This window comes from Coenobita brevimanus, chromosome 14 (assembly GCF_032717465.1).
Source record: "Coenobita brevimanus isolate Jiangsu-jjx chromosome 14, ASM3271746v2, whole genome shotgun sequence".
In the NCBI taxonomy this organism is placed as follows: Eukaryota; Metazoa; Arthropoda; class Malacostraca; order Decapoda; family Coenobitidae; genus Coenobita; species Coenobita brevimanus.
Window position 1 is genome coordinate 4,331,647 of NC_136967.1, and position 14,019 is coordinate 4,345,665.

At 41.2% G+C, this 14,019-nt stretch overlaps 1 protein-coding gene across 1 annotated transcript in view; it reads left to right on the top strand.

Moving 5' to 3' along the window:
- Positions 1-7,257, top strand: part of LOC145418008 (uncharacterized) — a 268,292-nt gene extending 261,035 nt beyond the window's left edge. The window contains exons 15-19 of the mRNA XM_080286549.1: positions 2,642-2,709; positions 3,624-3,695; positions 4,768-4,903; positions 5,708-5,856; positions 6,382-7,257. Coding sequence (XP_080142675.1) covers positions 2,642-2,709; positions 3,624-3,695; positions 4,768-4,903; positions 5,708-5,856; positions 6,382-6,777 — 821 coding nt within the window. The 3' untranslated portion in view covers positions 6,778-7,257. The remainder of the gene's footprint in view (positions 1-2,641; positions 2,710-3,623; positions 3,696-4,767; positions 4,904-5,707; positions 5,857-6,381) is intronic.
- The last annotated feature ends 6,762 nt before the right edge of the window (positions 7,258-14,019 follow it).

The following is a 14,019-nucleotide window of genomic DNA, read 5'->3' on the forward strand; positions in this document are numbered from 1 at the left end:
CTATCAAATATCACAGCTTTATACTTAGTGGTTTAAAAGAATAATCACACTGACTCATCTATCACCACTAATTATCTCTTCATTCATTCAGTCCTTGTCATCCTTGCAAAGTACCCTGTAATACGAAGCTAACATGTCATCACTCCCTTACCGCCGTCGACTCATTATCAAATATCACGACGTTACTCAGGGGATCAAGGCCTTATAAAGCAGGCCACAACAGCGTAATCTTCACCTCGTCCAACATAGCTTATCAGTTCAACCAGGATTTACAACCACGCGCCACCAGATACCTGTACCAGTGACATAAATTCGAGTTGGAAAAATGCAAGTCTTTCACAGTCCGGAGCGCTACGTGGGAATAACCTCACGACCCTCAGTATTTTCTTCGTGTAGCTTCAAATGCTCGATCAAAATCACGCAAGGAGAAAAAGGGGAATAAAAGAGAGAGGTTTGTATGTTTTCAGGTCTGTCACATCGAGGAAAAGACATACAAAAGAAAAGGAAGAAAAGACGCAGATATTTACACTTCCAGAGTTAGGATACCGGGCGATAAAAAAGAAAAGAAAAGATTGAGAACTTTATGTAAGTTTCCTGGTCTAATACAAAGAACAAACGGAACACAAAAAGAGAGGACGATAAGAGAAATGTACATAAGTTTCAACACATCATAAAAGAGGCGAAGATGGACAAAAATAAAGGGGAAAACAGAGAAAAGTATAATATTTTCGGATCGGGCTATGTAGACGAAAGATAGAAAGGAGAGAAGAGAAAAGAAGGCAGTATATTTTCTCCTAGACTCAGCAGGGCGGGCGGGAAGGAAAATAAATAAAGAAGAAGAAAAAAAAATAGATTTTGTTATGCGGACTAAAACACAGTGAAAGAAATGAAAAAGGTACATGTCTTAAGTTTTTTGGCTCATGTATAGCGCACGAAAGATACACGAAAAGAAATGGAGGAAAAGATGAAAGTACATATGATTCCAGGTTTGTTGGGGGAGAACGAATGACACAGTAAGAAGGAAAAGCAAGAAAAGTAGCCTATGTACATCTCCAGATTTAGGCCAAAATGCACAGGAAAAAAAAAAAGCAAAAGAAAGAAAAATAAGACTGTTCTCCCAGCTCTAGCAAAGCGGACGACGTTCCTCCCATACAGTACTGGATAATCCCTCTAATTTATGGCCGAGGTGAAGCCAAAAGACCGCCATCTCTCCGGAGTCTCGGTAATACACGAGTTTCAAAGCCTGTGATCAGAGTCCATCCGTCTGCCTTGGTCCTTATTACACACAGAGGTTTATACTACCACCCGCTACACACACACACACACACACACACACACACACACACACACACACACACACACACACAGCACAGCACAGACACCCGCTAAATGCCCCGAAATTAGAGACGAGGGATAAACAAAAGCCGAGGCATGGATGGAGAAGAGATAAATTAAGGGCATATTTAAAGCACATTAGAATTCCAGCGTGTGTCACATCATTTGAAAAGTACCCAAAATCTAGTCTCAAAATCCAGGACAGTACAGACCAAGATAAATAAAAGCTTAGGAATGGGAGCATGAGAGATAAACTAAGGATATACTTAAACAGACCTACATTCCAGTAGAAATAAACTCACTAAACGATCAATATTATTAATCGTTTTATATGTGAAGTTAGAGAAGGGTTTATAAAGCAGACGGGGAATGGATGAAGAAATGTAAAGGAAGGACACTTTTGGGAGATTTGCATTCCACTGTAAGCTATCTCACCAAAATGATGTACATACGACCCGTCGAACACATTTTAAATACCCACCAAATATCCCGAATTAGAGACGAGACGTAACAAGAGCTTAGAAATAAATGCACTAGAAATAAACTGAGGACATAATTAAAAACTGACACAAAAGCGAAGCTGGATTCCACTGTGATGCATCCCAATAAAGCACCAATTTTGCTACTATAATATCTAGGAAGTTATAGACAAGGGCTACCAAGTTCAAGCGTGGACGGACAAGACATAGACTCAGGGATATGTTTAAAACACTGATGAGGATACGCTTAAAACACTGACACAAAAATAAGTCTGAATTTCCGTGTGAGGCATCCTGTACTAAACCTTGTGCATTCTAGACCACTGGATAAGGAAAATCAGCTTGGACTGGTGAAGTGAAATAAGTTGTAGCCAGTTATGAAATCAGAGACGAAGATGAAAAAGACAAAAATTAAAACACTGACACAAACACATAATTACTGAACCCCAGGGACAGGCATTTCACTGGACCACTTATAATTCTTTACTCCTTCACCCCGAGGACGTTCTTTGTATCATAATCTAATTACGTCAGACATATTTATTCATCGAGGAAAGACATATTCGAAGTGAAGAGGTAAACTGTTAGAACTAAGAAATTTGCTTGGTGTGGTGAAGTGACTGGGGATGTGAACTTTTTTAGCTGGGAAATTATTTTAATAGGTCTTGTATTGTAGTGGTTTTTCTTTCTTTCTTCATCTTTTTTTACCCTGCCCATCCTATTGTACTTGCCGTAGAGGAAGTAGTGCTACGATGATGATGATGATCATGATGTCCTTCTGTGTGTGTGTGTGTGTGTAATGGCTAATCAAGGTGTGTATATTCCAGGGTACTGCCAACTAAAAGATTCCGCCGAGGAGCCCCCACACATCATCGCAGAACACAACAGTATCAGGGTAAGACATTTCATAGAGCCACAGTCTGCGTCCTGTCACACGGAACGATATTTAGGGACTTCAGTAAAATTCTCTCTTATATTTTATTGCTTTGGCACACTTAGAGATGCCAGAACTGCTATGCCATTTCTCAGTGTTAGGAAATGACACTGAACTACACTGAACCAGAAAATCGCCATACCATTCTTCTGTGTGAGAAAAATGACAATTTATGACACTGAATAATACCAGAAAATCGCCATACCATTCGCCTGTGTGAAATGAATGACAATGCATTACACTGAAAAATAACTGAGAATTGTCATATATACCATTTGCTTGTGTATGAGGTGACAATGTTTAGTACTCTGACGGTTAAAATTGCCAATCCCTTTGCCAGTGTATGGAAATTATAGCTTATTACACTGAATGTCAAGAGTGGATTGTTACACTATTTCTCAGTGTAATGAAAACTTCCTGACATTATAGAAGAAAGAACTATCATAATACCACAAGTAATAATTATTGTGTATCATGAAAGACATATGTATGGAGATTTAAGAGGGAAAAAAAGTTACTGCTCTACTGTCAAGCTTTCGATATAAAGTCAAACATATTATTAGGATTCTACATACAGGGTGGGCCAAATATAGCACCCCTTTTCTACTACCTCACGTGACTTCTTGTGTCTTACGGGGATGGCTTGGCGTTATCAACATCTACCCTGCATCACGTATTTGTTTTCTACACACACACACACACACACACACACACACACACACACACACCATACCGAGTCCTCCCTCCCAGCACATAAAATACCTCCAGATAAGTTTCAAATTGAGCGCTATTTACGAACCACCTTATGTCTCTTATTCATTTATTTTATTTTATCTCTTCTATTCATCCTATCTCACTTTCACTCTCTCTTGCAGCTTTACAGGGGCGACGATGACGAGTGCTCAGAGGTGTGTGAGTGCAAGCGACATGGAGATATTCAGTGCAGGGTAAGTAGTGTGTGTGTGTGTGTGTGTGTGTGTGTGTGTGTGTGTGTGTGTGTGTGTGTGTGTGTGTGTGTGTGTGTGTGTGTGTGTGTGTGAGAGAGAGAGAGGGAGATTCAGTGTAAATACTGAACACTGTCAAGTTTGAAGTCAGCAGAGTTTGTCAGTATTTCTCAGGACACAATAATATTCCCTTGTAGATTATTTTTACATGTAATGTTTATTTTCGCACGAGAGAAAACGGACACGCTATACGCAAAAATAAAAATAAAAAGAAAAAGAAAAAAGTAAGACAAAAAAGGCTACAGAGAAGAAAAGAAATAAAGGAGAAAAGCTGGTAAGGAAGAGGTACTGTGCATGGAAGCTCCCTAGCCCGTCAGGAATACAGCCCAACGACTTAAAAAATACATAAATAAAATAAATAAGAAAGACCTGTAGTCCTCGGGCAAGTCAAGGCTGGAGGCTCATGTTTACACACTCGATAATACAATATCTGAACCTTGACGAAAAATTTATTGCACATTTTGCGACCCTGTACGAGGAGTTTTTTTTTTTTTTTTCATTTTTTTCATCATTGAAGCATATAATGTGTAGTGTAATGAAGGAATTTCTTGAAGGAGCCCAAATTTTTAACTACAGGATCTTAGATATTTATTACTTGATATCAGAATGCACATACAGAATATTTAAAGGAATTAGAAGGTGGAATATAGCGTGTGTATTATGCAAGACGTATAATTATAGACTGTAACATCTAATCCTTCGTGTTTTTTCTCATAAATTAAAAAAAAAATGACCAAGGCAGGAAAATATCGATGTCCTGACCTCGTGACCTCATGCCTAGTTATTTATGACCTATTCTTTTGCAGGAAGAACGAGAAACAAGGGATTTTCTGCACGAGTTTCCTTCTTCTTCTTCCTGTAGAAAAAAAATATATATACAGAACCTACGATAAATTTTTCTTTTTTTTGTTTTTTTTGTTAGACAAGCAGGAGACACTGGGAAGGCTAATGAATCATAAACTCTCTCTCTCTCTCTCTCTCCTAACGTAACCTCCATTCCTACTTCGTCCTTCAGATTCTAGAGTGCGTGGAGAACAGGCCTTGCGAGACAGGGTACGCCGTCTTCAAGCACAACTCCCCCGCCTACCAGGGCAAGAGGGGCCAGTGTATCTGCTACTCAGGGGAATTCATCTGCCAGCGCCCCAGGGAAGGTGGGTCTTAGTTCACCGTGAGGATATGTACAAACAGTTAATTGATTCCCCGTTAGGATAGACACAGACAGTCCCTTAGTTTGGCAGCTAGATTAAAAGTGGATTAACACTTGGGCAAAAGCGGCTGACATGTTAGCCGTTTTTGCATGCCGTTTTTAATTATACTTACGGTACCTTGTGCTCTACTGGATTATTTTGTTCACATGAAAAAAAAAAATGATATTTAGCTCAACTAAGTACTGATGGCAGTAACATACCTCGTAGCAAGCTGAATCCCGCTGACTGTTGGCCATTCGTCTGGCAAAAACGATTAACAAGGCAGCCGCTTTCTGCTCACAGTGTCGCTGGCGTAACACGTACAGCCACCTAGTTCCCTACGAGGATAAGCACAAAGAGTTGGTTAGTTCCCTTTTACGTCAGACCCAAACAATTCCACAGCTTCATAGCAGGATAAACACGTAAACTCACCAAGTTCCCCATAAGGGTAAGCATAAATATCTCTTTGTTCCCCATTAGACTAAAAACAAACATAAACCAAGAATCTCTCCTACTCATGGGACTTCATCCGCCAGCGGACTAGGGAAGGTAGATTTTAGTTCCCTGTAAGGATTATCGCATTAGGATACACACATTAGGATTCACAGTCTCTTAGCTCCCGTCAAAGACAAGCACAAACAGTCTTCTAGGTCCACAGGTGGATACGAACAGATGCCAGTATTGAATGATGAAGAAAAATGGTGAAACCTGCTTTTCCATCAGAGCAGCTCCAAATGATGATGATGATGATTCCCGGTTTTCTTCCAGACGAGCTCCACCTCCCGACGGGGCTGTTCCTTCTGTTGGGGTTCAGCCGGACAGAGGAGAAGATGCTGAGCACGGTGACGAAGGGCGGAGCTGTGGAGGCTCTAGAATCTCTCCAGACCCTCCTCAGGATCGTCTCTCTCAATATGAACGTCAGTAGTAATGTATTTTGTCGTCTTTGCTTATATTTTTTAAGATGGCTTGGGTACATCTCTCTGAACATGAGCGACAGTATGGAGTCTTCCGTGATTTTTGCTAATATTTCTTAGAAGGGCGTGTGTACTGTTAATGTCGCAAAAGCAACAGAAAACGTAAAATTTATATGAACGTCAACAGCGATTCGTGTTGTAATTCTTGCTAATATTCCTTTAATTGTGTGCATGTATTTTAACAGTCTAACAATAGGAAACTAAATTTATTTGACCGCCAGTAGTGCTTCGTTTTACAAGTATATCTTAATATGGCTTGTGTTTTGTTTCTTATCTTTTTTAACTTTTCCGTACCAGTATAATTCTTACATCTGAATAATTCCCAGCACTTTTGTATCATGACAATATACAGTTCTCATTCCAAATCAGTTGTAATCGCCACCAGGGAATTTATATTAACAAATATTTAGATGACTGCCTGGTAAGCAAGTGATGAATACAACCCCTGTTTCCCCCGTGGTGGTGCAGGGTGTGGAGTGCGGAGTGAAGCTGATGAAGCACACGGGCGACAACCTGGTGCTGCAGGTGCGTCTTGTCCCCGCTCACACTCCTCCTGCCACCGCCTTCGTCGCCCCCGCCACAGCCGCCGTCGCCCCCGCCTCTTACAGCCTGGAGGCGCTGCAACACGAGCGGGATCGATGCCGGGGCCCCGTCAGCAGGGTGGCAGACATGTTCCACCGCCACGAGCCCAGGGTCCGACAAGACGTGCGCCTTTCCCTCTTCGCGTTGGCCGAGGTGGTGGACAACGTACCCAGCCCACAGAGGATCAGTGGAGGGGCTGGCGTGGCGGTGGCTTGGTGGGTCTGGCCAGCCGCTGTCACGCTCATCCTCACACACAGGCTTCACGTTGCCGCCGTATCGTGATATACACACCTCGCTCACTGACCCACACGCCGACACACACACACGCTTCAACACAGAACACACACCAGCGTATTGTATATATTGAGTCAAGAATATGGAAGTGATATCTGTACCGGTAGGATTTGAAGTGTAAATAAAAGCTATAATTTTTGGAGAAAGAACTGTTGCTGTATCTGATAGGGTTAGTTATATTACAAGTTAGAGGCAAGTACAATATATTTTTGTTTCTAACTAGAGCAGCAGCCACGCGCCAATTAACATGGTGGTGTTGTGTTGTGTCGCTCTGCACCTCGACTCCGGCCACTCCAGGTGCGTCTCCCTCCCGCACGCTCACACTTTATGTAAGATGACGTTCTTAGTCAGTTCCTCGTGCGTCGCAGTTACGTATTTGTAGTCGTGAGATGGATGAGGACAGCTGGTTACATTCCCGCCATGGTATGCAGAATCATGGCCCTGTCAAGCCCTTTTTCAGAGGTTCTTTGAGAGCAAACAGACTGCAGAGGAAATATTAAGCTGTAGAAGACAGTGCATATGCTCTCAGTCTATAAAAACTGTACGTACACAAAAGAGTGAAAACCGGTACTGAGGTACAGTAGGTTACGTGAGGCTTGCCAGCAGACCTACATTTGTGTCAACCCGTGCCAACACCAGCCGCTCACTTGAGTCCCCAGCGTCCTTGCCCATACGAGGCGCCTCCAGGGAACTGTTACTTTGCCACAGTCGTAGTTCCTTTACCTAGAGTAATAGTGTTATGTTAGATCCACTCCCGGAAAACACTCTACCCAGCATATCGGTGTCAGGCATCGTCCTGCTCGCTTCGTGCATGCGAAACCAAAGAAAATATAAACACATGTTGAACGGTGAGAGTTAGTTTCAGGGGGTATTATAACCTTTGGTCGCTAAGGAACGCTGGCAGCAGAACCTATGCCTGAAACCCGTGGCAGGTTGTGGGTTTTCAAGGAGCAGCGTCGAACCCTCAAGTCAGCGGGTCCTGAGTCCGTGAGCCTGTCCTGTACAATTGATGTAAAGACACACAGCTTCACGTCCGTCACCTGCTCTTCCTGTCAGTGTTTCATATGCCAGGGGAGTTTTACTGTGCTCCCTCCTCTTTGTTTTGATATAGTAATGCTTACCAATGCTGCAGCAGTGTGCAGTCTAGGGAATGAGCTTGAAACACTAGTGTGTATATATTGGGAATACTGTTTTATGTACATGTACATGTAACACAATATGTTGTAACAGTTACCTTCTCAGAGATGTATGCATGAATGTACTGCAGATGTATATAGTCAATCAGTGTTCAACTGTACATAAATATGTGAAAAGAAGAAAAAGTTTGATTGTTACGTGCATAATTAAACTGCTTACGCTTGGTATTATGAGGCATGTCCCTCAATATAATGTAGCTGGTTTGTTGTCCACTATGTTGCGACAGATGCAGTAGTAAGGAAGATTATCGCCACCACCTCTCCGCGGACCTTCCGTAACGAGAGAAAATAACTGACATGGTGGCAATTATCGGTCTAAATAAAGTTAGCTCACAGTTACATCATTTCATGGTTAGGTTAGGTCCCTTAGGTGGGTTCAAGTGACTTAGCTCTACTTTTTTGAAGGCCAGAAGAGTTAGTGCCACTTCCAAGGATCTCCACAGTGAGAACAGAAATGCCACCTAGACCCAACTTAACAGACCTAAGTACAGGCAATATAACGGGTACCTAGCTCTATTCAAACCCACATTCACCACCATGTCGCTTATACCCTCAAATTATGAAAAGTCCGAGAATGTCCATTTTCATTCACAAAGAGGTGGCGGCATTATACTTCCAAACAGTAGAGCCTTAGGCCAGAGTGTGTCAACAGACTCCCTGCTCTCGTCCAAGGTCCAAATAATGAAAGGTCGCTGCATTTTGAGTTCATGTGCAGGGGGGAAGTGGAGAAATGCTGTGAGGTTACTAGGTGACGGGAACAGAAAAAAAAAAAATGTAGTAGAGTAGAGATTATCCTGTTTACATCTTTTGCCTGAAGGTGTGCACATATTCGTAAAAAGAGTGATTAAGTCAATGAGTGTGCAAGTTAGTAATGACCACTTGAGAACGTATTCAGCCATTTTTCATGCAGGTATGGTTATATTGTGGATGGAAGTATGAGAAGGATCTTATTAAGGGGTGACTAAGGAAACACACCCGACCGTTGCTAAAGCACAGCTCGATGAGGACGAAAAAAGTTCTCCAACCATCAGCCGTTTGATGTCACGAGCTTCCCTGCGCGAGGGGGATCAGTTTCTATACCAAAGTGCACAAACCTGTCACTATTTGAACCTTGCTCTCGCCCACCACCCACATACTCGCTCGGAACAGCTTTCATCCTTTTCAACAACCATGACTTGTGAATAGTGTACTACAATGGTCAGATACTCATGGGCATAGATGGGTCCCTAGCACCTTTTCTTCACCTGTTTATTTCAGAATATTTATCGTATACTGCAGCAGCCATGATGATACATAAAGAAGATACTGGATTCTACATTACCCCATCATATTAGGCGGAAAAAAGGGTTTGGATTGTGAAAATAATGGCGATAATGATGACAGCAGACTACGTATAACAGCATTTAAGGTGCAATGTGCAAAATAAATCCCTAATGAAGAGGTGCTGGAGAGCTTTCTGAGCCACTGAGAATATGCCCAAAGGATAAGACATAATGTATTCTCTCTGTGCTACCAAAATATCCTCAGATAATCAAGGCTGCTAATCTGGGTTTGGGGAGGGAGGGATTATTCTGCTTTTGATGTATTCTCCAGGGATTTTTTTCTTTTTTCGGTACTCTTCGTATTACTACAGAAACTGAATTTGTGGATATATATAAAAAGACAAGTTTTTGATGATACATAAATCTTAGCTTGCCAAGAATTAACCACATCACTACAATGTCATCTTTTTAAATCTTATTCTTGCTACCTCCACACAGTTTTACTCAGCTCAGCCCTAGAAAGGCATAGGGTCTCTTAAAAACACAACAGGTATAGTGAAGTACCTCATACCTCAGGAGCAAAAATACATGCGAAAAGTTGGGATACTTTTTTTTTTAAAATCTTATTTGTCTACTGATCACATATAATAATAATAATAATAACAATAATAATAATAATAATAATAATAATAATAATAATAATAATCCTAAAAGAATACAAAATATTCTTTATGATACTGTGAACAAAAATCTTGTAGCACTTGCACTGGTCATCATCAGTGAAATCAGACTGCCACGAATAACAAAATTAGACTGCATATACTAGCAAAAATTAACGTAGATCATAAGATTAACAGCGACGCATCACACCCCGATACGAGTTCCACTGGCTATGCACTACTAACAAAGAGAATCCAGGGGAGTGATATGCCAATCGCCCATCATTTGTGTTACGTTCTCTCTTAACCACAAGATCAGGGAAGGTGGTGGTGCTCTCAGTCCCACATCATACTGAAACCTGTAGGAGATACCCAACAATACCTATCCGGGGTTAAGGGACGTTTTTCGAATTGGGGGGATAAAAAAAAAAAATAGTTTTCATTAACGCTGCCACTGCACGAGGTAGATCTGAATAAAATCGTCCGGAGATGGCAAGAATAAATGAAAAAGGCGTCGCCCTACTGAAGAGGTGACTTGTAAACAACTGTAAACAACTGAGAGGAGGCAAACAAAATTAATACGTCAAAGGATCTAATGGGTTATAGAAGTCCTTGTAGTAAAAAAAAAAAAACGTCTTTGTGGTAGTTAGAATGAAGTAAGAAAGACATTATCGTATAAAAGTGGATAAAAGGGGAAAGAGTTATGTACAAGCGAGTTTTAGGACATAGAAAAAAAGAAAATGAAAAGAAACGAAAAGAGGTCTCCCAAACAGATTTTACCTACTTTCTTAAACCTTTGAGGCCAGGGATTTTCTTTCTTCCAGTCTGCTATCTCCGGACGATTTTATTCAGCTGAGGTTGGATTTCTCAGCCTCATGAGGTTAGATACATCCCTAGTAAGCCCCTTCAGTACCAGAGGCCTTTCTTAAGTTGAACAAAAAAAGGTCTGGCAGCAGCAAGAATAAAATAATAATAAAACTTAGCCCAGATTAATTGGCTTAAATCTTTGGTTGCATTTTTTTTTTTCTTAAATCGTCCGTTGTACGTTGAATTGAAATGCCAAGTTCTTTTATTCCCAGCCACAGCATTAACCGTGATATATATTTCCTTTACCGGTGTCCTTAGTTTATCTTCAGCATCGCAGAATCATCTGTCGTTAGAAGAAATTTAATCCAGCGTGGATATTTCACATTTCCTTCAGGCTGGTTGCGTATTTTTATTACATTCATGCTGCCACTGGACGATTTTACTTAGTTGAGGAGGGGCTTCTCGAGCTAGAGAGGTTAGACATAACTTTAATCAACCCCTTTACTGTCAGGCGTTGAACAAAATCGTCTGAAGGTAGCGAGAATGAACTTACGAAATGCGTCATTGGGCTGAGGGGTCAAAGGGTAACCTGAGACTGTACACATCACAATTAGACTATTATAATCGCTTCAGTACGATGGCGTCTTTATTATTCTTATCACATCCAGACGATTTTTGCCCCTAGAGGATTTTTACTCCCAGACGATATTTTATTCAGTTCAGGGACAACCTCTCGCCGTGAAGGGATTATAAAGATCTCCATTAACTCATTCAGTAGTACGGGAGGTGTTTCTTTAGCTGAATAAAGTCGTCTGGCAGTAGCAAGCGAAATAAATAAGGTAAGCGAACCCTTTAATTCTTTTAGGCATAGAACCAAAGGCCGGAAGTGGTGAGGAAAAAAAATCTCCAGGAGTGTCCCCATAACGAAAAAAAAAAAAGGAACAAAGAAAATGAAAAAAGAATAAAGTGGTGCAGTGCTAACAGGGCAAAAAATGTAAAAAATGAAAGTAGAAAGTAAAAAAAAATCCACGTCCCCCCACAGCTAAAGAAAAAAAAGAAAAAGAAAAAAGAAAAAGTTGTGAAGTGGTAACAAGGAATTTTAAAATATGTAAAAAAAATACCGCCATGGTACTGAAAGGGGATAAACATGTAAGACTTGTATCCTGAGACTTACCTTTGCTGAGCTCGTGACGTTCCATTAAGGCAGGTTTTCTTTGCGGTCTAGTCAGCTGTTCTGCTTACTGTTTGATGTACACGGGTGGTATCCTTGTCGGCCTGAGATGCACTATGACACACCTGGTATATTTGTCGCATTACACTCTTCTATTTCCTTGCATGTTGTAGGGAAAATCAGTAAGTTCTGAGGTGGTTCGGCCATGTGGAGTGAATGGAGCATGAGAGGTTGACTAGGAGAGTGAGAGACTGACTAGAAGAGTGAAGCTGAATAGGAGTGAGGGACTGACTAGAAGAGTGAGGCTCAATAGGAGAGACTGACTAGAAGCGTGAGGGTCTATAGGAGTGTGAGAGACTAAGACAGTACCTGAGAGTGATAGTTGGTATGGGGAGAGGAAAAGCCAGAAAAAATATATTTAAGAAAGCAAGAGTATTCAAGGAAGGGTGGTGAGTAGTAGGAAGAAGGGTCGTTATAGAGCAGGGACAAAAATGCCTCTCAAGATGCTGGGTCAGGCAAGAAATAGACAGGTGTAACGTATATATATCCTTTTCATACAGACAGACCTTGTATAAAAATCGAATGAGAGAAAACTGTTGCAGCGGACGATAAGATAAACTGATTAGGGGAATATCCATGTGTCATAATAGTAAAGACGTGTCAGGGAGCCTCCTAAGCCGACGAGGACACAAGCCCACAAGTAAAGCACCTGATGTAGTAGGATGTGTAGTATAGTGGTGTCATACTGGTCGATATTTGTGACGCGATGCCAGTGACTCTAACACGAGATACGATTCATCTTAATGCAAGGAAGAAGGAACCAAAGGCTGATATACCTGTTTATATCGGCTGGATTTACAATGACATGATCAATTCTGTGTCGTAACTGTGATTGGTTTTCCCAGGAAGGAAGAAGACAGGAGGGCACAAAAATATCCCAGTGTCTTTAGTTCCTCTTAGGGGGAAAAAAAATATCCCTTTAGGAAAATAAATACAGGGTGGTCTATTGGCATCCCACAACAAACTCACCTGGCGGTATCTTACGTATTGTGGGAGCGGCTCAGTCTGCTGGTGTGGGCGTGAGTAGCAGTGGGAGAAGGAAATGAACAAATGACGCAGGATACAAACTGATAACACTGATTCGCCCCCGGCAACACACGAGAAATCACCCGCTGAAGTGCAAGGGTAGTGTTATGTATGGACCATCTTGTATTTATTTCTACTAAAGACAAGAATGGAAGGGTGCAGAATTTCCCCATATCTCTAGTACCTCCTCTAAAAATAAATCTGAAGTTACGACAATGGGACCGGTCGTAAGAGTGGCCGAGAGTCCCACCCCAGGCAGAGAAACTTAGGCGTCAGCGGTACCATTTTGAAGTCATATGAAGAGTGTACAATTTTTTCCAAGCCATTCAGCCCACGTCTTTTATCGTTTTGTTCTCGCTAAAGTCAGACAATTTCAATCAGCTTAAAAGTCGCCATTACCTCCTTTCCCAGGATACACAGACGCACTTATAGAACACCTAGTCGTCACTCGAGTTTTGATTTGCAAGAGGGACTAGATGACTGTAGAATCTTCCTCTTTGTCCTGTTCTAACTTCATAAATAAATCTTAAGACACAAAATTACAGCAGGTTATAACTTCTTTTCCTGCAGGAAGATCAAGAGAAGGGGGTGCAGTCTTCCCTTGTCTAGTTCTTGCTGCAAAAACATAAGTTACGACGGGGAATCGGTCGTAAAAATATCTGAGAATCCCACCCCTGAATAACACCGTCTGTAGTTAAAAGGATAATATCTAAAAATCACCATTATTCCCTTCCGAAGCCAAAAAATATAATAATAATAATAATAATAATAATAATAATAATAATAATAATAAAAGTAATATTATCTAATGGCAGTAACAAGCGTAAAAAGTGAAGACGCCGTTTTACAACACCTACTTGAGTTTGTGTCTAACCTCCTCGCAGCATGAGTCTCTTCTTACTAAGTAATCTGATGATAGCAAGAACAAAATGAAAAAAAAAAAAAAAAAAAAAGGGGACACTGTAAGACGGGGTGAATGAAGATTATTAGATGTAATTAAAGCAGACTGGCCAACACCCCGAAGGCAAAAGAAAAAGAAAACTGGTGCT